Here is a 26,506-nt window from a genome sequence, read left to right as displayed (position 1 = left end):
GGTCCAAATAGCGAAATCATCAAGAAGGGGTTTTGAAATAAAAGTATATTTCTACTTTTGGTACTTAAAATAAAAACTTTGCCTAATTATACCATGCCTTGAAATTTAAGCTAATGATATTCTGAAACTATTTTAATTTAGCAAGATATCTAAGCATTCAGAATGTAAAAACTGGCATTTCTAGTTTTTTTTAAGATGTTTATGCATTCTTCTATATGACAAAATTTTACTGAATTTAATTATAAATGACTGGATGCATTTCTTGGGGGTTTCTTATTTAAATAGAGAAAGAAGTACTATGGGGAAACACTTGTTCCTTCTGATGTGGTAATTAGCAAAAAACAGTATTACAACCAACCAAAATGCATTCATTCCTTAGCATATACTGTTTGATGCCACATAAAAACGTTGCTAATGATACTAAATAAATTAGTACCAGAGCAAATTACTCAGCCTGGTAGGGATAATGTACAGATGTTTCTAACATTAAAGCTTGGGGGAACTTGCTAGATTCTATTTCAGTAATGAAACACATGAAGGACCACTTTTGTGAGCAACTGAAGAGAGATCCGCAAAGATATATTCTCAACAGTAAATCACTTATTTAACTTTTTTAAATGTTTGTGGAAAAACTAAACAGAAACCACTGATGGAGGGATGGCTTTGACTGGAATTAAACAGAGGGATGGCTTTGACTCGAATTAAACAAAAAAATAAATGGGGAGTTAGGAAGAGATAACACCATGTGTGAAATTTATTTACTACGTTATTTCTCGGAAACTATGACGACAAAAGAGATTAATGCCAGATTGCAAATTGGAGGACCTTCAAATTACAATAAGGGTGAAGGTGATAATCATCTTTAATGATGCAAAGATTTTACAAAGAGGATTCATTGACTTTTTTTTTTTTTTTTTTTTTTTTTGAGACGGAGTCTCGCTCTGTCACCCAGGCTGGAGTGCAGTGGCCGGATCTCAGCTCACTGCAAGCTCCGCCTCCCGGGTTCACGCCATTCTCCTGCCTCAGCCTCTGGAGTAGCTGGGACTACAGGCGCCCGCCACCTCGCCCGGCTAGTTTTTTTGTATTTTTTAGTAGAGACGGGGTTTCACCGTGTTAGCCAGGATGGTCTCGATCTCCTGACCTCGTGATCCGCCCGTCTCGGCCTCCCAAAGTGCTGGGATTACAGGCGTGAGCCACCGCGCCCGGCCTCATTGACTCTATTCTAGCAAAATACTTTGATAAAGCTGAGCAACTTTTAAAAATGAGTCATACATTTTTCTCCTTTCTTCCTCTTTCTTTCTTTCTCTTTTCTTTCCTTTCTTTGACATAGGTTTTCACTCTGTTGCCCAGGCTAGAGTGCAGTGGCGCAGTCATGTCTCACTGCAGCCTGGAACTTCTGAGCTCAAGAGATCCTTTCCCCTTAGCCTCCTGAGTAGCTCCCCCACACCATTTTTTTTTTTTTCTTTCTTTCTTTCTTTTTTTTTCTTTTTTTTTTTTTGTTTTGGAGAGACAGAATTGCTTAGTCACCCAGGCTGGTCTCAAACTCCTGGCCTCAAACAATCCTCCCACCTTGGCCTCCCAATATTTTGGGATTACAGGCATGAGCAACCTTGACTGGCCTATTTTTCTTTTATGAAAAATGAAGTGTTCCAAGTCTGTAGAATCTTTTCTATAAAGACAAATGGTTGTCTGCTTACCAGATACTTTTACAAAGAATTTATACTGAATCTGCCCCTTCACGGTTAAGGAAAGCTTGCTTAACAAGATGTCAGAAAATAGCCAATTTTTGGAAGAAGCTCATGCAGTGAAGAGTGTATGCTGACAAATTTACATCATTGCGTGATTTTGTTATTAAAGAGCATTTGTATGTTAGATGTGAAAATCCTCATATCTGCCCAGCTTGGAAGCAATTTTCTAACAGAAAAATAGCCAACAGCCCAGATTCTAGAGCACGAGTACATGAGATCCAATTCCAGTTCTGACACTTGACTAATGATGTGATTTGGGGGTTGGTTAGTAATCACTTGTGCCTCTGTTTTCTCATCTACAAAATGGAGAGAATAACATTTACCTAGGGTTACTTTGAGAATTTAAATGGAACTATGTAAGTGATAACTATAAACCAGATGTAAAATTTTGTCTTTTTAGTGAATTCACTTGTTAAAAATAAAAAAAAAAAATTATCTCACCCTTGGTAATAACAAGAACAAATGATAATAATAATAATAATAATAATAATAAAGTAGAAAAGTACCAAAAAATGTAGAACTTTCTGATTCAAGTAGAAACAATGTATTGATGTTAAAGATTAAAATTTACTGGCTGAATTTTCACAAAAACCTTTGCATACTTGGAGAATTAGATGGAAAAATTAGTGTCATATTTCAGTAAGCATGGCCAATCGTGTCTTCCATTTTGATCTTCTTACTTTTTCAGATATAACAATATTTAATACCAAATATGAAAATGAATGGATTTAGATGATATTCAGAAGAATAAAGCATGTTCATTCATATTGCTATAACTAAAAATAGTTATGTTTTACAACTGTATACACTATCAGTGTAGTAGAATGTGTATAAAATTTATAAATAAACATTTTGGGGTATATGCTCAATTTTTTCCCATAGAAGTATAAGAATAACAAGCTTATTTAACCCACTGTTACAAGAGTGATAGCAGACCCCTTTATCTGGCATATTTAGGTATTTAAGCGAGTTACCATATATTCCATATATTGATTAGCAATTGGGTATTGGCACTGCTTATTTGAATATTTTGAGTAACTCCTGATAAGATCTTAGAATTTTTGGAACTTACTTATCATAATTTCCTAAGGAATTGTCAATCTATCTTATTTAGTATATATCTTTAGCAGTTTTAGAAAATTGTAATGGTGGATCTAATGATTATTTATCAAAGCTTTTTCATCATCTAGATTTGTTTGTTTGAGACAAGGTCTTGCTCTGTCGCCCAGGCTGGAGTGCAGTGGTGCAACCCTGGCTCACTGCAACCTCGACCTCCTGGGCTCAAGTGATCCTCCCACCTCAGTCTTCCAAGTAGCTAGGACTGCAGGTGTGTACCACCATGCCCAGCTAATTTTTTATTTTTTGTAGAGACAAGAATTTTGCCGTGTTGCCCAGGCTGGTCTCAAACTCCTGGCCTCAAGCAGTCGGCCCACCTCAGCCCCTCCAAAGTGCTGGAATTACAAGCACATACCATCACAGCCAGCTCATCATCTAGATTTAAAAGAATGAAGCCATTTACTGTTCCAGGTGCAAATATTGTTTGTAGTCCCAATGGATATGTATTCATTGTCATTTAACTCATTCCTCCTTTAGGAGTGTTATGGTGTGTGTATGTATACATGCACATACATGTGCATACATGCGTATACATGTACTTAACATATAACATAGACCAAGATATTTATCCAATGGGGCTGTGTTATAGCCCACTTTGTTGTTAACATCTGTATTATACATATGAGATGGAAAGAAGAATAATATGAAATTTTAATGAAAGCTAATAGGAAAATTTACATACAGATTTTTTGAGATGACTCCTGATACATTGAATGATGTCTGTTTTGAATAATTTTGTAGGTTTTGGGTTAAAGGTCGTTTGCTTCACACAGCATCTGAGCCCCTACTAATTTCAGATGCTAGGCAGACTTCCTCAGAAGCGTATTTCAATCAGTGCCGAGCATGCAGCATTCAAATAAAGGGAAGTAGGGATTCTGTTGAGAATATAATATATCTCTTATTCTCTTGCTTTTAAGAAGCTTGTATTATTATTGGAAAACTGGGAACACTTGAACACATGGAAAGGTATAGCCATATTGGAAATGTCCCAAGGAAGTTTGTGACAAATGGCCAAATCTTTGTCAGTTTTAAATGTTTTGAAATGCAAGATTATGTGTACTTAGGGGAAAGGAAAAGGGGGACAGTGGTAGAGATAAAGCAAATGGAGTGGAACTTGAGCTGGGTAAAAAAAAAAAAAATGAGTACAGGCCATTTCAGGCATTGAACATCAGTAGGGGAGCAGATGTTTCAGGTGCAAAGAAAATTATCCCAGCACTCTGTCTGTAGTGCTTTGTTCTGAGAAAAAATCCACAGTCAATCCAGCTTGGTCGAAAACAGGAGTGTTCAAAAAGATACCAGTCTTGGAATCAAATGCTCATGTGTATGAATAAAGGAATACAAGGTTGAGATCAATTTGTGGAAGACGTCATATGTCATATAAGAAAGTTAGACATTATAAAAGGTAGGAAATATCTGTAGTGTGCGTTTTTTTTTTAAGAATGAAAACTAATTGGATTGATAAGATACATTGGGAAGGAAACTCTTGAAGATAAGAATTTTTTCTTTTTCCTTTTTTTTTTTTTTTTTTTTTGAGATGGAGTCTCTCACTCTGTCACCCAGGTTGGAGTGCAGTGGTGCAATCTTGGTTCACTGCAACCTCCGCCTCCCGGGTTCAAGTGATTGTTCTGCCTCAGCCTCCTGAGTAGCTGTGATTACAGGCATGCGACACCACGCCCAGATAATTTTTGTAAAATAACAAAAGGAACTAAGATGTTTGCTTCATTAGTATGGCCAGGTCAAATAGCAGTATATATCACATATTTGTTTTAAAGCTTTTCATAGGATATTATTTTATTTAATCTTATCAGGACGGGTGTTATTGTTAATTACTTTTTTTTTTTTTTTTTTTTGAGATGGAGTCTTGCCTTGTCGCCCAGTCTGGAGTGCAGTGGCGCCATCTTGGCTCACTGCAACCTCCGCCTCCCGGGTTCAAGCGATTCTCCTGCCTCAGCCTCCCGAGTAGCTGGGATTACAGGCACCTGCCACCCACCATGCCCAGCTAATTTTTGTATTTTTAGTAGAGACGAGGTTTCACCATGTTGGCCAGGCTGGTCTTGAATTCCTGACCTCCCATGATCTGCCCACCTCGGCCTCCCAAAGTGCTGGGATTACAGACGTGAGCCACTGCACCCGGCCTATCGTTAATTACTTTTAGAGGCAATAGTAAAATCAAATAATATTTAAGCCTAATCTACGATAATCTTTTTTCTACAGATTTTTAGTTACAAATCCCCAGATATTTCTGTGTAAACATAATTTCTGTGATTTCTTCAAAGTCTCCCTTCTTTAAAAAAAAATGTATTTATATATACTACTTTGTAGTTAACAGAGTCTTTTCACTTTTTGTTTTAATTCTTAAAATAACCTTATGTGAGGTTAGTAGGAATTTTTGTCCATATTTACAGTTGGGGAAAAGGGTTTGGAATGATTTAGCCCAAAGCCACATAGCTAATGTATGATTAAATTTGTATTTAGAGTTAAATGTAGGGAGACTAAATAAGAGGTTATTTGTGAGGGTAAACTGGATCAGAACTGGACTTCAGTCCTAGTTTCACTGCTTTACCGTGTAAAGCTCTTAGACACTCTTTTTTTTTTTTTTTTTTTGAGATGGAGTCTCTGTCACCCAGGCTAGAGTGCAGTGGCACAATCTCAGCTCACTGCAATCTCCACCTCCTGGGTTCAAGTGATTCTCATGCCTCAGCCTCCCTAGTAGCTGGGACTACAGGCCCCTGCCACCACATCTGGCTAATTTTTGTATTTTTAGTAGAGACGGGATTTCACCATGTTAGCCAGGATGGTCTCGATGTCCTGACCTCATTATCTGCCCGCCTCAGCCTCCCGAAGTGCTGGGGTTACAGGTGTGAGCCACCGCGCCCAGCCTCTTAGACACTCTTCTTTGTCTTTTGTTTGTTTGTTTTTTGGGGTTTTTTTGAGACAGGATCTCACCTTGTTACCCAAGCTAGAATACAGTGACATGATCACAGCTCTCTGCAGCCTCAACCTCCCAGGCTTGAGTGATCCTCCCACCTCAGCCTCCCAAGTAGCTGGAACCACAGGTGTATGCCACCACCCCCACTGATTTTTTTAACAGATAGAATCTCCCTGTGTGTTGCCCTGGCTGGTCTCAAACTCCTGAGCTCAAGTGGTCCTCCCACCTCAACCTTCCAAATTGCTGGGATTACAGGTGTGAGCCACCACACTCAGCAATATTAAACACTTTTTATGGCGTCAGTTTCTATCTGTAAAATGGGAATACCTACTTCAGTTCCTGTGGACCTGCACTGTCCAATATGGTAGCCACTTGCCACATGTAGATATTGAGCATTTAAAATGTGACTAGTCTGGCTGGGCGCGGTGGCTCACACCTGTAATCTCAGCCCTTTGGGAGGCCAAGGCAGGTGGATCACCTGAGGTCGGGAGTTTGAGACCACTCTGACCAACGTGGAAAAACCCTGTCTCTACTAAAAATACAAAATTAGCCGGGCAGGGTAGCGCATGCCCTGTAATCCCAACTTTTCAGGAGGCTGAGGCAGGAGAATTGCTTCAACCCAGGAGGCAGAGGTTGCAGTGAACTGAGATCGTGCCATTGCACTCCAGCCTGGGCAACAAGAGTGAAACTCTGTCTCAAAAAATAATAATAATAAAAAGCAACTAGTCCAAATTGAGATAGCCGTTAAGTGTAAAATACATACCAGATTTCGAAGACTTACTTTGTTTTCTTTTACATACTGTCTTATTGTGTTTCTTTTTTAATATGAGTTCCATGTTGAAATGACAGTATTATAGATGCGTTGTGTTAAATATTAAAATTGTCACCTATTTTAACTTAAAAATGTGTCTACTAGAAATTTTTAAAAATATATATGTGGTTTGCATTATACTTCTGTTGGCCAGCACTGCTCTAGACCAAGGATAGCAAACTCTGACACCCCAAATCCAGCCAGATGCCTGTTTTTGTAAATAGAATTTTATTGGAACATAGTCACACCCATTTGTTTATAAATTGTATGTGGCTACTTTCATGCTATATGAGCAGAGTTGTGTGGTTGCTCCAAAACTCTATTACGGCCTGCAAAGCCTAACATATTTACTGTTTGGTCCTTTGCAGAAAAAGTTTGCTGCCTCTGCTCAACTGTAATTGACAGACGTTCAATATGTTACCTTTACTTAAGAGTGGCTATGGTAAAGACAAAGACGGAAGGTAGAATCATGGTTGCCAGTGAGAAAGAGAAGCTGGGAGTAAACACTAATCATTACAGAGTTTCTTTTTTGGGATTAAATAAAAATTTTGAGGCTGGGAGCAGTGGCTCACGCCTATAATCCCAACACTTTGGGAGGCCAAGGCAGATCACTGAAGGTCAGGAGTTCGAGACCAGCCTGACCGACATGGTGAAAGCCTGTCTGTATTAAAAATACAAAAATTAGCTAGGTGTGATGGTGGGCACCTGTAATCCCAGCTATTCGGGAGGCTGAGGCAGGAGAATTGCTTGAACCTGGGAGGCAGAGGTTGCAGTGAGCTGAGATCACGGCACTGCAGTACAGCCTGGGTGACAGAGCGAGACTCCATCTCAAAAAAAATAAATAATTTTGATAGTTGTGCAACTTCAGATATACTAAAAACCACTGAATTGTGCACCTTTAAAAGGGTGAATATTACGGTATGTGGATGATATCTCCACATACCTTTTTTTCTTAAGTAGATGTGAGTCTAGTTTGGTACATGTAATAAAGCAGTATATTAAATATACATACTGTAATAAAACAGTATATTAAACATACATGTTAATGATGAGAACATGCAATGAAACGAACAAACGCAAATCAATTATGAGGTCAGTAAAAAAAATTAGTTTTTTAATGTAATCTTTTGTCAAAGACAATTTTTAATCACTTTCAAGAGATCATGTCACTTGAGAATATATGCAGGTTTTTTATTGGTAGGAAAAGCAATTTTCTGTCATTGCTTACTAACTTGCTCAAATTCATTTACTGCCTCTTAAGATAGTGTGCAGTACTTTGGGAGGCCAAGGCGGGCAGAGCACAAGGTTAGGAGTTCGAGACCAGCCTGGCCAACATGGTGAAGCCCTGTCTCTACTAAAAATACAAAAATTAGCCAGGTGTGGTGGCGGGCACCTGTAATCCCAGCTACTCCAGAGACTGAGGCAGGAGAATTGCTTGAACCCGGGAGGCGGAGGTTACGGTGAGCTGAGATCGCACCACTGCACTCCAACCTAGGTGACAGAGCAAGACTCCGTCTCGGGGGGAAAAAAAAAAAAAAGAGCGTGCAGTAATACATAAACATAGCTGATGTCAATAAATAGCTAAATAAGTGAATACAAAGTATAAAAATACTATTGTATAAACATTAATTCTCTTTTGGAAGCACTTATCTAAATACAGAAATTATGGCTTATTTCGTTTTTAGCAAGCTTTTGAAAGGATAAAACAATATTAGCAGAAGGGAATTGGAAGATCATTCGAAAACAGCCATAGCTTGTCTGTGTATAGGTATTTTATCTATTATTAAACATCTATATACAAATCCTAGGTATTTTAACATTGCTTTGAAACTGACAAAATAGTACCTGCTATGTACAATTGACCCATTAATTTGTTATACATAGGATATAGCAACAATCTGCTTTATGCAATCCAAAAACAATAATCATCACATAATTTTTCATCTGAACATGTTGCAATAGGTTTTAATTTTATTGCTTCGATATTCGACACCATATTACAGTACCTTATTTATGATGTAACTTACATTAGCATGATGTGGAAGGGCACAGACTTTGGAGCCAGACAGACCTACTTCCTATTATGACTTAGTTTACTAACATTGTGATGTGGTACAATTTAGTTAATATTTAACATCTCTGAGTTTTCATTTCCTCATCTCTAAAATGGGGCTAATACCTTCTCCAGCAAGTTTCTTTTAAGGAATACATAAGGAAATGAGTACAGAATACTTAACACATAGTAACCACTCACTCAATGGTAACCTCATATGATTATTATTGCCACTTAATATGTTAAGTTTTTTAAATCGAACATTAAATTTTTTTTAGTTGTCAGCATCATACATTTCATTATGTATTTTACTGACTCCTTATCAAAAACATAATGAAATATTAAGTAACATTCTATTTTACTTTCAGTCAAAGAAAAATAAGAAGAAATCAAAGTCAGATGCTAAAGCAGTGCAAAACAGTTCACGCCATGATGGAAAGGAAGTTGATGAAGGTACTTGAGCAAGGGAAAGGACTGTAGAAAATTTTTTAATCCTTTTTTTATCAAAGTGTATTATATAAAAACTGCATTTGTTTTACTTTATTTTGTATTTAGCTCTTTTTTTATTACTGTAGACCTTAATATATAGAGCTGTGACACTGTTAGGAAACACTTTTGTTAAGGATCCAGTAGTGCTTTTTCTGAAGAGAACTGCCTTGAAATTTAAAGTCAAGCTCAGTATTTTGAGCAATTAAAAAGTCATTCATCTTGTCTTTGTCTACTGGAATTATGGTTTGTTTGTTTGTTTTCTCCCCATGGTTCTTAAATATACCATTCCTGAAAGACTTTGTACAAAATTCGCTAGAAGTCATTTATTATCATCACCTAATAAACCCATGTATTAGTGATTATATATAATACTCTCCTATCACTTCTACCTAGCAAGATAAAAAAAGATAGACAAGATGACTTATATATATCACTTTTTCTAAACCATAGATGACAGATTTGATAAAAATTACCAGAATAAATAATAGCAGTTGCCTAAAACAACATAATGAAATTAGAACACATTCTTAGGATGAGTTAATATAATCAACACTCTTGGTTTTAGCTTAACATCTAAATTTATCATGATATTTTATGTGCTCCACCCCATTTTCTCCCCCAAAACTACAACTTTTTTGTCTTCCCCTTACTGAATAACATTTTTTTTCTGGGGCTGTGTCAGGAGCCTGGGAAACTAAAATTAGTCACAGAGAGAAACGACAGCAACGTAAACGTGATAAGGTGCTGACTGATTCTGGTTCATTGGATTCAACTATCCCTGGGATAGAAAATACCATCACAGTTACCACCGAGCAACTTACAACCGCATCATTTCCTGTTGGTTCCAAGAAGAATAAAGGTATATTAGTGGAACATAAGACAGTGGTACATCAAATCAAACTCCTTTTATTCGGATGTACAAAATATCATTATGTCAAAATCTGACTATTTTGAATGCTAACATCATTGTGCTGATATACCCTTCTTCATGAGAGTATTGTGAACCGTGTATCGGTTTACCGAATACCAGCAGTGTTACTTGTTACATATTGCCTAATGAATGGCCTATTAAATTAAAATTTGCCTTTCTGCCTTGAGTCATATGAGAAAATGATGTTGCCACTTTTCTAGTGTGTATCACTTTGCCCCAACTCTCTTGCATCTCCGTTCCTTAGAGTGGATAAGACATTTATTAAATGAAATGATTTATCACCATTTTGCATGTTGAGAGCTTTCATTCCAAGATGAATCATGCATGTTCTGGTTAGTACAGGTTGTGTCTGGATTTCTTATCACCCCAGCTTTTTGAGAATATCATAGATGTTTGATAGAGCTAGACCACAGCTTCAAAGATTGAGATAATGTTCTTTCTCTCAAGTATTAATATTTCATATGTTCATACTATCCAATACTGGTGGCTTCTTGGTAGCCCGCTCTTTACATTACCATCATTTATACCCTGGAGACACCAGCCTGCAAAGTGATACTGTTCAATTTGCTTGAAAGCATTGGCGTATCTTCCTTGTCTTTTTGTTAATGACCTTCCCACCTCCCCACACCTCAGTTGTTTCCAGACCATTTTCTTAGCCTTGTTACCTTTTATTTTTTGCTTGATAACTTGGTGGAATTTATTGCCATGGTACAGCAATGACTTCTACTTACCCATTTTCACTGTTACATATTAGCTATGCTTTAGTATTTTTGTTGATTCTTTTTCACTGTCTTGTGCATGCCATCCTTGCTAGCACAATCCTATGTCATGCTGGTTTTTTTAAACATTGTGATCATTATGCTTTTTAGTGTCAAAGAAATAGTATTTTTGTGTTATAATGTGTATTCTCACCTCTTGCCATATTTCCTAAGTCCTGGTCCCAAATACTGGCAAAATTCTTCATAAGTTGATGTGTTTGCTTCCAGGATTGTTGAAAAGGCAGCTGGTGTTGTTGAGAGGTGGCAAAGTTGAATCCAATTACAGAGCCCAATACTCCAGTTCCTACTTAAAATAATCTTGATAACCGTTATAGAATAGCAAACTCTGTCTGTCCATAAGCAGTTTTCCAGGTTCTTTATTGGCATTTTAGTTGACTAAGAATATGGTAACCAGAAAACTCAATTCCTTACCAACAGGGAACTTGACTTTTTTCCAGTGGAAGAATTTAGCACTTGAAGGAGCAATTTATAATAGATAATAAGTAAAAATTAATTTTTGTGTTACTCCTAATTTAATGTGCATAGTGGCCTATTTAGTATTAAATAAATTTTATTTCTATTTTAACCAGGTGATTCTCATCTAAATGTTCAAGTTAGCAACTTTAAATCTGGAAAAGGAGATTCTACACTTCAGGGTGAGAGAAATTACATATAACTTAAATTGAAGGCCCGTCAAAATAGAAATTTATATACATACCTCTTTCCTCACATGAATGACACAGAAGGAAAGAAAAAAGTCTTAAAATGATTTTTAATTAATAAAGTAACATAATCACAGTCCAGAGATTTTGGAAAATAAATAAAAAGAAAAATCACTCCCACTTCTAACAATCTTTGGTATGTTCTAGTCTTTTTTCCCCCATATATAAAAACATTCTGTAGTCGCTTATATGCAATTTTGAATCTTGTTTATATCACTACTAAGTCAGTAGAGAAGAAAGATTTTTGTTGGGCTTGGGTTTAATATAGCATGTATCGGATAAAATACTTGATGCTTGTATGTTTAAAAAAGAAAAAAAGCCTTAGTTCCTATAATGTTTTAACTGCTTCCTTGACAGTTCAAATATTTCATAATGAATGGACTATAGCCTAAAGTTTTTCATTGTTTTATAAATGGAAAATGTTTTATTTACTCATTTATGATAAAGATTGAATTAAGTAGAGTATTACGCCTGACCTGAAAACAAAAGTGTTGTAGTAAAATAAATTTGGAAATGAAAAAAGCACCTTCTCATTTCAGGCTTTTTTTTTTTTTTTTGGAGATGGAATTTTGCCCTTGTTTCCCGGGCTGGAGTGTAATGGCGTGGTCTTGGCTCACTGCAGTCTCCACCTCCCGGGTGCAAGCGATTCTCTTGCCTCAACCTCCTGAGTAGCTGGGATTGCAGGCACCAGCCACCATACCTGGCTAATTTTTGTATTTTTTAGGAGAGATGGAGTTTCACCATGTTGGCCAGGCTGGTCTCGAACTCCTGACCTCAGGTAGTCCACACACCTCAGCCTCCCAATGTGCTGGGATTATAGGCATCAGGCTTTTTTTTTTTTTTTTTTTTTTTTTTTTTTTTTTTTGAGACAGAATTTTGCTTGTTGCCCAGGCTGGAGTGGCCTGGCACTATCTCGGCTGTGGCACTATCTCGGCTCACTGCAACCTCCGCCTCCTGGATTCAAACAATTCTGCCTCAGCCTCGTGAGTAGCTGGGATTACAGGCACTTGCCACCACGCCTGGCTAATTTTTGTGTTTTTAGTACAGGCAGGGTTTCACCACGTTGGCCAGGCTAGTCTCAAACTCCTGACCTCAGGTCATCCGCCTGCCCCCAGCCTCCCAAAGTGCTGGGATTACAGGCATGAGCCACCGCGCCCAGCCTCATTTCAGGCTTTTCAGTGCTTGTTCTTAGCACTGTCAGCTTCCTTCATGCTCATGGTTCTCAACCCTGGCTACACATTAGTTATCCAGGAAGCTTTAAAAAACAACGCGTACACCCATATATGTAAAAAGAAACATGTACTTACCTGTACACACACTTATGTGTATTCGTGTATGTGTACATACCTACACTATAATACATACATAATGATATGTGGGCTCCACCACAAAGATTCTGATTTTAATTGGTCTGGGCTGAGGCTCCAGAGTCTATTGTTAATTAATTTTTCGGTTAATATTAATGTGCAGCCAGGTTTTAGAATCATTGCTTGATACATAATGTAATATACATAAATAATTAAGGAAAGAACATGTAACTAAGGAGATGTCTTCATATTCTTAGTGGGTGAGTATTCAGAATATGTGTCATTTTCCTGTTTGCTCTGTTGTACTTCCTTCGAGCAAGTCATTCTGCTGTTGACAACTTTGTTAGTATATATGTTATGTTCAAGCCTCCTGTTTTTAAATTAAAAAGGCAATCCTTGGTGATCAAAGGATACTAGGGGAAGTGAGTGATAAATATAAGTCAAGCAATCATAGAAATGTGAAAATATCCCAGTTTTAAGAAGTCATGTACCTGTTTTTTAATCTTCATTCTCTTTTCTTTAAGTTTCTTCAGGATTGAATGAAAACCTCACTGTCAATGGAGGAGGCTGGAATGAAAAGTCTGTAAAACTCTCCTCACAGATCAGTGCAGGTGAGGAGAAGTGGAACTCCGTTCCACCTGCTTCTGCAGGAAAGAGGAAAACTGAGCCATCTGCCTGGAGTCAAGACACTGGAGATGCTAATGCAAACGGAAAAGACTGGGGAAGGAGTTGGAGTGACCGTTCAATATTTTCTGGCATTGGTAAGAAGTGTTAGAAAAATTTAAGTTTATTTAAAATTACTAATCTTGTACATTGTTAATTTTTCAGAAATAGGAAAAAATCCTATGAATAGAAAAATAAGTACTGCTCTGCAGAAATAATAGTAATAATTAACTCATCTCACATCCTTTTTGTAGAGGAAGGTGGGAACTAAATAAGTAAATAACATTTATCATTTACTCTTTGCATAGTGCTTTCACATACTTTATCACATTTGATTATCAACGTAGCTAACTGGTGTAATTATATATTCTTAGTGATGGGATACATGTAATGTGTGAGTAGACTTTTTGATTAATTTCAGCAATTCTGTTGAGTCTAAATAAAAATAGTAAATGGAAATATAGTTGATAACATCCACTTACAGAGTATTTTACAGTCTGCAAAGTGCCCATTGATAATTAAATTTTCCTCTGGATTTTAATATAAAGACCAATAGTTGAGAAGCTTATTTCTGTTGAGAGCCATTAAGTTAAAAGCAAGTTAATTTTCGTGTGTGTGTGTGTCTGTCTGTCTGTGTGTGTATTATAGAAAAGAAATCTACATTACACGTGGGAAACTGCAAAATGATAAGGAAAATCCCACAGTTATCACTGTGCCACCTAGTGACAACCACTGTTGTTTATATTCCTTCTCCCTCACTTTCTCCTGTCCGCAACTGTGTATAGTGTTTTTTGCTGTTGCTGTTTTTTGTTTGTTTGTTTTTTTAATGGAGTCTCGCTCCGTCTCCCAGGCTGGAGTGCAGTCGTGCGATCTCAGTCCCCACTTAACATTGTAACATGAACATTTTCCTTACTTTTTGTAAGTATATTTAATGGCCCTATAATGTTAGCATAATTTACTTAACTATTCCCATATTATTCAAGAAGTATTTTTTTTTTTTTTATTTGAGATGGAGTCTCACTTTGTCGCTGCCACACTAGAGTGCAATGGCGTGATCTTGGCTCACACCACCCTCTGCCTCCTGGGTTCAAGCAATTCTGCTGCCTCAGCCTCCCAAGTAACTGGGATTACAGGCATACGCCACCACACCAAGATAATTTTTTTTTGTATTTTTAGTAGAGATGGGGTTTCACCATGTTGCCCAGGCTGGTTTCAAACTCCTGACCTCAAGTGATCCGCCCACCTCGCCTCCTAAAGTGTTAGGATTATAGGCGTGAGCCACCACGCCCAGCCAATTTTCCTTTTTTTAACCCGTTGTAGATAATGTTTTACTGAACATATGTGTTTGGGATTTTTTTGTTGTTGTTTTTAAGATGGAGTCTCACTCTGTTACCTAGGCTGGAGTGCAGTGGCATGATTTCAGCTCACTACAACCTCTGCCTCCTGAGTTTCAGCATTTGCATTTCTCATGCCTCAGCCACCCGAGTAGCTGGGATTACAGGCGCACACCACCACATCCGGCTAATTTTTGTGTTTTTTTTTTAGTGGAGATGGGGTTTCACCATGTTGGCCAGACTGGTCTCCAACTCTTGACCTCAAGTTATCTTCCTGCCCCAGCCTCCCAAAGTGTTGGGATTATAGGTGTGAGCCACCATACCTGGCCATGTTTGGCAGTTATTTCTTAAGGACAGAGTCTTGTGAGTGATACTGGATTAAAGGGAATATGAATGTTTGTGATGCTCTACTACATAGTGCCTAAGTATTTTCTAAGAGAGTTGTTCTAATTTATACTCAAAGCATCAGTGTAAGTGCCCATTTATCATATACTTACCAAGGTTGGGGATTTTTTTTTTTTTTTCGCCTTTTCTAATTCGATAAGCAAAAAGTACATAAATTATTTTGGTTAACTTTTTAGAATCACTAATGAGATTGAAAATTTTTCCATAACTTTCTTGGTCATTTATTTTTTTGTTTGTTTTTTTGTTTGAAACCGAGTCTTACTCTGTCGCCCAGGCTGGAGTGCAGCACAATCTCAGCTCACTGCAACCTCCATCTCTCAGGTTCAAGTGGTTCTCCTGCCTCAGCGTCCTGAGTAGCCGGGATTACAGGGGCCTGTCACCACAACCGGCTAATTTTTGTACTTTTGGTAGAGACAGGGCTTCACCATGTTGGCCAGGCTGTTCTCGAACTCCTGACCTCATGATCCGCCCATCTTGGCCTCCCGAAGTGCTGGGATGACAGGCGTGAGCCACCATGCCCGGCCCTTTCTTGGTCATCTTTCTTTCTTTTATGAATTGTCTGTTCGTGTCATTTTCCCATTTGTCTAATGAACTCTTTGTGGTTTTTTTGTTTTGTTTTGTTTTTAATTTTTTGAGACAGGGTCTCACTCTGTTGTCCAGGCTGGAGTGCAGTGGTGTGATTATTGCTCACTGCAGCCTCGACTTCCAGGGCTCAAATGATCTTGCCGCCTTAGCCTCCTTAGTAGCTGGGACCACAGGTATGTGCCACCACACCTGGCTAATTTTGGTATTTTTTGTAGAGATGCAGTTTTGCCATATTGCCCTGGCCGGTCTCAAACTCTTGGGCTCAAGTGATCCACCTGCCTCGGCTTCTCAAAGTGCTGGGATTACAGATGTGGGCCACCACATCTGCCTACTGTTTTATTTTTTAAATCTAGTTATACTTTCCTGTGCATTAAACATACAATTTTTTCTCTCATGCTTATTGCAGATATTTTTATCCCTTCCAATTTGAGGGAGCAATAGACACTAGGAACTTTTTAGTATGTAAGTAGAAAAATATTTCTTTTTTTTTTTTTTTGGAGATGGAGTTTTGCTCTTGTTGCCTAGGCTGGAGTGCAATGGTGCAATCTTGACTCACCGCAACCTCTGCCTTCCAGGTTCAAGCAATTCTCCTGCCTCAGCCTCCTGAGTAGCTGGGATTACAGGCATGCTCCACCACGCCTGGCTACTTTTGTATTTTTAGTAGAGACGAGGTTTCTCCATGTTGGTCAGGCTGGTCTCAAACTCCTAGCCCCAGGTAATCAACCTGCCTCGGCCTCCCAAAGTGTTGGGATTACAGGCGTGAGCCGCCAACCCCAGCCCCTCTCTTTTAAAGCTAATACCCTTAAAAATCAAACTCTAGATCATTTAATTACATTGTTTATAAGTTTGCTCTCCCTTCCTCCCCATTATATTGAAAAATTGTGTAGAAGTATCAAAACTTGTTTGAAAGAGATATTCCCTTGCCTGGGTGTGGTGGCTCATGTATGTAATCCTGGCACTTTGCAGGGCTGAGGCGGGGAGATCACCTGAGCCCAGGAGTTCAAGACCAGCCTGGGGGGCATGGTGAAACTTTATCTCTACTAGAATACAAAAAATTCGCTGGGCATGGTGGCACGTGCCTGTAATCCCACCTACTCGGGAGGCTGAGACAGGACAATTGCTTAAACCCGGGAGGCGGAGGTTGCAGTGAGCCAAGGTCTTGCCACTGCACTCCAGCCTGGGCAACAGAGTAAGACTCCATCTCAAAAAGAAAAAAAAAGAGACCTTCCCAAAATTCCCACTGTCATTTTCAGCAAAGAAGAAAGCATTAATTTCTATGCTGTGAAGCATCCTTTCATATTTGGTAAAAGAAATGGTTGAATTATATGGAGTAATGTTAGGAACTATGTGACCTTTTGGGATATTTACAATCTGCAATTTTTTTTTTTTCTTTTAGATAGAGGCTTGCTCTGTCACCCAGTCTGGAGTGCACGATCTTGGCACGATCTTGGCTCACTGCAACCTCCGCCTCAGTAACTGGGATTACAGGCATGTGCCACCATGCCCAGCTAATTTTTGTATTTTTAGTAGAGAGGGGGTCTCACCATGTTGGCCAGGCTGGTCTTGAACTCCTGACCTCGTAATGGGCCCACCTCGGCCCCAGAAAATGCTGGGATTACAGGCGTGAGCCACTCCACCCAGCCTACAATTTACTTATAAAAACTATATAGCATTTCATAATTAGGACATAAATTAGATGGTATTTGCTTAATGTTGTTACAGATAATATTAAAAAGCAAATTAAGAGTTCCTGCCTAGATAGACTAGGACCTTTATTGAAATTGAAAGGGAACTATATTCAATTAGGTTTGTAATGGGTCACTGAAAAGAGACAGATGTGACTCATCTCATGGAGGTTTACGTTCTTCAAAATAAGAAAGAAATGTCTTGAAAATAATGAGGCTAGTTATTTAACCTGTATGAACCTCATACTTATGTAATTGTGAGGATTTGTTGTAATGAAAGTCAAGTACCAAGTTCAGTGCTATCCCAAAGTAGCTGCTTAATTATGATAGATAATAATGCAGCTTGGTACAGTGGAAAAGAGCATAGGCTTTGGGAATTGACTTCAGTTGCATTCGTGGCTCCTCTGTTTTCTAGCTATCAGCAAGTCACGTAATTGCTCCAAAACTCCCTAGCAAAGTTGCTGTAAGGATTAGAAGTGGTTGGTGTAAGGGGCCCAGCTACATAATAAATATTCAGTAAATAGTAGCTATTGCTATATTAAGTGATTCTCATTTCTAAGGTTATCTTTAAATATTCTCATAGTTTTAAATCTTTACATATCTTTCAAATCTGATTGCAAATTGAAGGTTCCAAGTGATGTTTTTTATTTTAACAGCTGCTTGGTCTAGTGTGGATAGGGGAATGAATACCTCTGAACAGAATTCTGCTTCTTTTGCATCTCTCACACTTAACTCTGCTGTTTCTGGTATGTGAAAACAGTCTTTTGTTCAGCTAACAAAAACATTTGTTTAATTTTAGTGCTTGTTATTTGAAGAGCTAATCAACATCAAGTACTGCTATCAATATAAACAGCAGGTATTATAAAGTGGCAGAGGCCTTTACAACAAGAAGAGAAGACCTAAAGTCTTATGTGCAGATGGCTTAATTCCTCTCTCTAGGGGAGTAAGGATTCTGTAGCTTGAGATCACTGACAGTGCATTGGCACACAGACAAATAACACATGCAAGGCCTTCCCTTCAGGTTCATATTCTTCTCTTGCTAAGGTAGCCCTACCATACTTTTAGTTAAAATTTGACATTTTATTTCTGTTCACTGTTACTCATCATGAGTTTAAAACTAACCCTTTCAGGTTATAGATTCCCACATAATAACTCTTAAGTATCTGTTGATTTATAAAATACATGATTACTAATAAACTACTGTTAATTCTGCATTACTTAAATGGATATATGTTTTGTTAATCATATAGAAGCTATATGTATTTAACAAGTATTACATAAATATGGGAGGCCAGGTGTGGTGGCTCACATCTGTAATCCCAGCACATAGGGAGGCTAAGGTGGGAAGATAACTTGAGCCTAGGAGTTCAAGACCAGCTTGGGCAACTACATCACTACATAATTTTTTTAAAAAAATTAGCCAGGCATGATGGTGTTTGCCTGTCGTCCCAGCTACTCAGGAGGCTGTGGTGGGAGGATCGCATCGGTCCGGGAGGTTGAAGCTACATTGAGCAATGAGTCGTGAGTGCTCCATTGCACTTCAGACTGGGTGACAGACTCTGTCTTAAAACATATGTGTGTGTGTGTGTGTGTGTGTGTGTGTGTGTGTGTGTGTGTGTGTGTGTGTATAAAAGTTATGGGAGACATTGTTTAGTTTGGAATTCATGGACCCAGTTTACTAATTTTGTAGTTCCACAGTGTCTGGAATCACTAACCTAAAAGGGGATCAGCAAACTTTTTGTATGAAGGGACAGATGGTAAACATTTTAGGCATTGTGGGCCATGCAGCCTCTGTTGCAGTTACTCAACCCTGCCGTTGTAACAGGAAAGCAACCTGAGACAGTAAGCAAATGACTGTCTGGTTCTAAAATATTATTCTTTTGAATTATTATTATTATTATTGTTTTTTCTTTTGAGACGGAGTCTCGCTCTGTCGCCAGGCTGGAGTGCAGTGGCGCAATCTCAGCTCACTGCAACCTCCGCCTCCCTGGTTCAAACAATTCTCCTGCCTCAGCCTCCCAAGTATCTGGTACTACAGGCACATACCACCATACCCGGCTAATTTTTTGTATTTTTAGTAGAGACAGGGTTTTAACGTGTTAGCCAGGATGGTCTCCATCTCTTGTCCTCATGATCTGCCTACCTCAGCCTCCCAAAGTGCTGGGATTACCGACATGAGCCACCGCGCCTGGCCTGATTTTTTTTTTCATCATTTAAAAATGTAAGAACTATTCTTGGCTCATGGGCCATATTAAAAACCTGATGGTTGGATTTGGTCTGTGGGTCATAGTTTGCTAAACTCTGATCTCATAGACCACATTTCAGTTCCAGAGGTACAAGTTTATTGCTTCCTCATTTGATGACTCTGTACAACACACATGCTATTCCCTTCATATATGCAGAGAAAGCAATGTGGGCTGCTAAAGGAATAGCACCAGTGTTACAGTACTGCTTCTAAGCAGATAATATATTTATTACATGTGAATTTTATAGGGTTACTCTGTTGGTTAAAGTTTACATTAAAATATACATGTTAAACATATATATATAGAGAGAGTGTATATCAAGCGGATAATATATTAGTGGAATGCTGCTGGTAAGATCATCTGTAACCAAGAAGAAATTTATAAATTAGTAAGGACTGTGGTAGGAGGACGTGATTGTATGTAACACTTTTATACTAATCAAGTATCTTTTCTTCCTAACCCTTTCTTTATATAGTGGCTCTGAATCCAAAATACATATCAGAGTCATCTAAGGACTCCAGTACACAAGTAAATTCCGATTCAAAAAGGGGGGGTGTGTGTGTGCGTACGCGCGTGCACGCGCGCACCTAATGGAGAACTACTGCTTTACATTTACATCCTAAAATGAATTTATATCTATAAAGCAAGGGATTTGACCTGGCATCAGTGGACTCATATGCCCCCAAAACTACATGCAAAATTTTGTGTTAAGCTCTGGACAGTAGACTACCACAGCTTTCATCAGGTTCCTAAAAGACTGTGTGAACCCACTCTCACCCAACCTACTCCCTTCACCTGAGAAAAAACAAAAACAGACAAAACTTATGAAATAATATTTTGTTTTCTTTAAATGCACTTGAACTTAGTCTCTAGACCTCCTGCAACTCTTCTTGTCTCTTTGGCTTCTCTCTGCCTCACCTCTCTAGATAACCACCTATTTTTTTAATGTTTCTTAGCCAAAACATTCTAGCTAACGCAGACGTTTTCTAGTTCCCTCTTTCAGGGTTCTGAGGATACATAGCCCTGAAACATCCAGGACTAAAATGATCAATGGCAGAGATTTCTATTGTGTTTTATTTTCCATTAAGAAGAAGGAAAAAACAACTTTTTTGACTTCTTGAAATTTGTAGGCAGGGCACAGTGGCTCATGCCTGTAATCCCAGCACTTTGGGAGGCCGAAGAGGATCCCTGGAGGCCAGGAGTTCAGGACCAGCCTGGGCAACACAGGGAGACCCTATCTCTACAAAAAAAAATTAAAAAATAAGCCAGGAAACCAGGCATGGTGGCTTATGCCTATATTCCCAGCACTTTGGGAGGCCAAGGCAGGAGGATCACTTAAGCCTAGGAGTTCAAGACCAGCCTAGGCAATGTGGTAAAACCCCATCTCTACAAAAAATACAAAAATTAGCTGGGTATGGTAATGTGTGCCTGTAGTCGCAGCTACTTGGGAGGCTGAGGTAGGTGGATTGCTTGAGCTGAGGAGGCAGAGATTGCAGTGAGCCAAGACTGTGCCACTACACTCCAGCCTGGGCAACAAAGCGGGACTCTGTCTCAAAAAAAGAAAAAATTAAAAAAGCCCAGCATGGTGGTACAAGCCTGTGGTTGCAGCTGCCTGGGATGCTGAAGTAGGAGGATCTCTTGAGCCTGCGAGGTTGAGGCTGCAGTGAGCCATGATCATGCCACTGCACTTCAGCCTGAGTGACAGAGTAAGATCCTGTCTTAAAAAAAAAAAAAAGAAAGAAAATTGTAGGTAACGAGTTGATGTGTAATACAAAACACAAAATCTAATGGATTGGTGCTAGGGAAAACATAAATTTCTGATCATTGAATTTGATCAAGTGATTATCATAGTTAATCTAAAATTACCCTCAATTCTACTTTTCCTTTTAACTTAACTCTTTTTCTAATGTCTGAATTTTTCCTTTTAGGAGAAATTTTTAAAATAAAGTCTCCGTGTCAAAGTATAGAACTATTGTTATGAAACACCATTAGGAAATTCCATTTTTAATTTTATTGCATTCGTTTTTCATTTAAGGGTCTACTGCTGAGCCAGTTTCTCAGTCTACCACTTCTGATTATCAGTGGGATGTTAGCCGTAATCAACCCTATATCGATGATGAATGGTCTGGGTTAAGTATGTCCTTTTAAAAATTATCAGTTATTTTTTTCAGAATTTTCTTTCTAGCACCCTGAATTCATGCTTTATGTTTTAATTTTAATTCTAATTTCTCACCTTTAAAGGTCATAATATAATTTAATACCAAATGTACTACTTGAAACCTGATTATTGAATACCTGTAGAATTAAAACTGAATTTTCATAATTGAGGCAATATTTAAACCTAAAATTTTCTTCTGGTTGCTCTGTAATATTTCTAGTTTTTAAATTTTTTGTTTTAAATGAATGTCTGTTTCTCCTCCTAGGTAGTATAATAGACTGACTTCAATATACAGGAATGGCTTTGTATTTGTGAAGTGTACACACATTTTTGTGCTGGTGGAAAACTACTTTCCTAACCCAGTTGCCAACAGAAGTTTAGTTAAAGGAAAACTCATTTTAGAAAGGAAGAATATGGTTTGTATGTTCAGAAAGTTCATGCCGTCTTCATTTAAAAAAAACAAAAATACGAGGTTTTTCCCTCACAAACCTAAATCTCAAAATTTACTTTCTCTGAATTTTTATTTCACATCCTTTTTTACTATTTACTGTTTTCTACTGTTAGCACTTATATGTTCCCTGTGGGGTTTTCCACCATTTTTAAGCATATGTTTTGCTTCTCCAAGTAGAGTTAAGAACCCTCTGAAAATAGGGACTAGTACTGTTATATACACTCAGGACCTAGTGAAAGCCTTTATACATAGGTGCTCGGTAGTAATAAGAATGACAATAAAAACACTGTACTGTGTGCCAGGCACTGGTTTTAGTCTTTTGGATTTTATCATCTCATTTAATGCTTAAAACATTTCTGTGTGGTAGGTTTTATTTGTTTCCACACTTTCCAGATGAAAAAAACTGTGACAAGGGAAAGTTTAGCTTTCCCCAGGCCACACAGTTAGTTAAATGGAGGAAGGTGGTATTCATACCTTGCTAGTCTGGCTCCAGAGTTCATGCTCTTAACCACTCTCTGGTACAGCCTTGGTGATGATAGTAATCATCAAGGTAAGCTTGCGACACGTGGTTAAAGCACAGTTTTTACAGATTAAGGGAGATGAGGGGAGAAAGATCAGGGAGGACCATATTGTAAAGTGCCATGCCTTGAATTGCTGGCTAAAGATTAGGGAGCTGGGGGTTTTCAGTACTAGCTTAGACAGTAGATATGAATTTTAGTCCTGACTCTAAAATGTAGTACCTCATATGGTTTGGGCTTTGTCACTTATCTGGGAGCTGTAAAATCGAGCACATAACGTGTCATATCTGTTTTCATAGGTTGTTATGAGGTTTTAATGAGGTAATGGGTGAACATGAAAGCTCTGTAAATTACAGTCATCTCTCACTATCCATGGGGGGTTGATTCCAGGACCCCCCTCAGGTTCCAAAATCCCCAGATGCTGAAGTCTCCTATGATAAAATGGCATAGTATTTGCATATAACCTACATATATCTTCCCATATATTTTAAATTATCTCTTGATTACTTGTAGTACCTAATATGGTGTAAATAGTTGTTATACTGTATAGTTTAGGGAATAATGACAAGAAAAGAAAGTCTGTACATATTCAGTACAGGCACAGTTCATTCTTTTTTTTCCTGTGGATACGCAGGGCTGACTGTGTATGAAGTATTTAAATCCAAGGTTTTACAAGGATGTGAAAGCACTATTTTTGGGAGAAAAAAAAAAACGTGTATTTGTGCTTTGGAAGAATTATCAGCTACATGCAGAATAGAATTGAGGAGTGATTATAACAATGATAGGAGTGACTATAGAAAAAGCAGAAAGGTATCTTGGGCTGCTGTGGGTTGAGGCAGAGGAAAATTGAGTGGACAGGTCTCCAGGCTTTCCTGTCTGGACAGAATAGATCCACTTTTTATTTTATCCATATTAAGATACTTTGAATATGAAAAACATGATTGGCTGCTAAAATAAAAGATTTTTAAAACATGTATCCACAGGATTCTGTACTTAATCAAAGTAATATGTATCAGAAACACCATCTTCCTCAAGTTTGTTATGCTGTATTGGCAGTCTTTTTAAGTCCAGAGTTTTTCTTCAACGTTTTCTCTGTAAACTTTATTTTCTGTGTCACCATCTTTAATTCTGCTCTATTATTGGTGCTCAGTGAATTTAATTATTACTTCTGAATTTCCAAAATGAATGATTTAGTATTTGAGATTACTAATCCACAAAGTATATTATGTCAGATTTACATTTACAGTATGATACAATTAATATATTGACCCTCCAGTTTGAAGACATACATTAATCCATTACTATCTTAACCATAAAGGAACAGCATTATTGTAACCCATGTAAAAAGTCAGATGTTGAATAGAACTTTTTCTTGGCACACAGGAGTGAATGAATTCACTGCAGCATAATGGAGTGGTTGAGAGCATGAGCTTTCAGGACAGACTACCTGGGTTTCAATCTTAACTTCCTTGCCTTTGCCCTTACGCAGGTTACGTGATTATTCTATGCCTCAATTTCCTCATCTGTAAAAATAGTAATTCCTCCCCAACAGTACAGCTGAGAAGATTAAATGAGTTAATACATATAAAGCACTTAGAACACTGCCTCACATATAATAAATATAATAAATATCCAGTAAGTGCTGCTGTTTCTGCTGTTGGTGTCCTTCTGGTGGCAAAATAAGTCTACCCAATGTGGTTAACTAACCCAATGAGGTTAACACTGGAGAATGTCTTTCTAACATGATTGTTTTCTTTTATTAAAAAGTTATTAAAGTTTATGTTGAATTAAGTTCTGACAAGAAACAGCTGACAACCAAATAAAGACCAGCAATGAGATGCTTAAACCTAAAACATTATTCCATAAGCGAATTAAATGGAGAGACAAATTCCTTACCCTTTTGAAAAAAAAACCAGTATGGCTCTTTGAAAAGACATTGGCAGACTAATGGGAAACTTTAGAGATGAGAGATTATAATTGAAGCAAACTATACTGTGAATCATTTTTAAGGGAACTATGTCTAAGAAGTTTTTTAGTATATTAGGCCTATGAATCTTAAGAATTAGTTACTCAGGCCGGTGCCATGGCTCACACTTGTAATCCCAGCACTTTGGGAAGCCAAGGTGCAAGGATGTCTTGCGTCCATGCATTCAAGACCGGCCTAGGCAACATAGTGAGACCCCATCTCTACAAAAAAAAATTAGCTGGGCGTGGTTCACATGCCTGTAGTCCCAGCTACTCAGGAGTCTGAAGTGGGAGGATCACTTGAGCCTGAGAAGTCTAGGCTACAGTGTGCCGTGATCTTGCCACTGCACTCCAGCCTGGGCAATAGAGCGAGACCCTGTCAAAAAAATACTTTTACTAAGCATTTTACTTGATTTTTATTTTTCACCACCACCTCCCACCACATGTATTAAGAAGATGGGTGAAATGTTGGTATATTGCCCACTCAGTTGCCTAAACTTTTTTCTACTTAATAGTTTCTTTTCTGGCAAGAAGTCTTAGAGACATGGCTTATGGACAGCAGTTTTCAAAATCTGAGTTTCTTATCTGTGAGAGTTAAGCAAAACCAATGATAGCTTTGGTATGTGAACCTCCTAAATGTATTATTAATGAATGCTTAGTATAAGATGAGTAGCTGGTTCTAGACATCTACTAGATTGAATTGAAGTTTATCTTACATATGAAGTATATCTTACTGAGAGGTTCATCAGAATTGTGAGAAATAAATTTTTAGCTGTACATGCCTTATAGATTAGAAACTGGTTTTAATATCATCAGTGGTAATAAAAACAATAGCTACCACTTATTGAGTGCTCACTGCATTGCCATGAATTGCTTTACATGTATCTCATATAATCCTCTCAGCGATCCTATGAAGTTGATAATAGAGCCCATTAAGAAACTTAACCAAAATCATCTTGTTATTAAGTGGTAGAACAATATTCAAATGTACATTTGTTTGATGTGAAGGCCCATGCTCTTCGCCTCTGTGTTACTATGTAATACTCCAGATACTTGCTCATGGTGGTGAATTTAGAAATACAGGAAGGAACTTCCTTTTTTGTAACACATTTCACACTTGTAATCACCTGTTCCATGTTTTTCGTCCACTAGACTATAAATTCTTATGTTGTCTCTCCCTGTCCTCCACTAGCTTAGCTCTTCTCTGTTTCCACAGCCCTCATGGCAGAATCTATCACTCTGTATTTAATTGTTTGTTAAGCTTACCTGTCTTCACCCCTGAATAGACAGACTACAAGCTGCATGTGCAGAGGGATTCTATTTTACTTATTTTTATATCTCTAATACCTACCTAGCTCAAGTTCTAGCACATAGTAAGTGCTTAATAAGGATTGAATAGATGTAATTTCACTATTAAAATATATTTATTATTCCAACCTGGGCAATATAGTGACACCCCATCTCTACAAAAAATTTAAAAATTAGCCAGGCACGGTGGCACACGGCTATGGTCCCAGCTGCTCAGGAGGCTGAGGCAGGGGGATCACTTGAGCCCCAGGAGGTTAAGGCTGCAGTGAACTATGATTATACCACTCCAGTCCAGCCTGGGTGACAGAATAAGACCCTGTCTCT

At 38.1% G+C, this 26,506-nt stretch overlaps 1 protein-coding gene across 3 annotated transcripts in view; it reads left to right on the top strand.

Annotated features, from left to right (window-relative positions):
- The window catches only part of LOC105476095 (metadherin), a 78,585-nt gene that overhangs the window by 29,809 nt on the left and 22,270 nt on the right, over positions 1–26,506 (top strand). The window contains exons 3-8 of one of the 3 annotated variants that reach the window (XM_071067968.1): positions 9,026–9,110; positions 9,829–10,005; positions 11,426–11,491; positions 13,389–13,625; positions 18,193–18,282; positions 21,818–21,916. In XM_071067968.1, coding sequence (XP_070924069.1) covers positions 9,026–9,110; positions 9,829–10,005; positions 11,426–11,491; positions 13,389–13,625; positions 18,193–18,282; positions 21,818–21,916 — 754 coding nt within the window. The remainder of the gene's footprint in view (positions 1–9,025; positions 9,111–9,828; positions 10,006–11,425; positions 11,492–13,388; positions 13,626–18,192; positions 18,283–21,817; positions 21,917–26,506) is intronic. The other 2 variants (XM_071067970.1, XM_071067971.1) reach the window with 2 other exon arrangements.

The sequence above is a fragment of the Macaca nemestrina genome, chromosome 8 (genome assembly GCF_043159975.1).
Source record: "Macaca nemestrina isolate mMacNem1 chromosome 8, mMacNem.hap1, whole genome shotgun sequence".
NCBI classification, from domain to species: Eukaryota; Metazoa; Chordata; class Mammalia; order Primates; family Cercopithecidae; genus Macaca; species Macaca nemestrina.
Note: the sequence above shows the minus strand (reverse complement) of the source record. Positions and strands in the feature narration are given on the sequence as shown.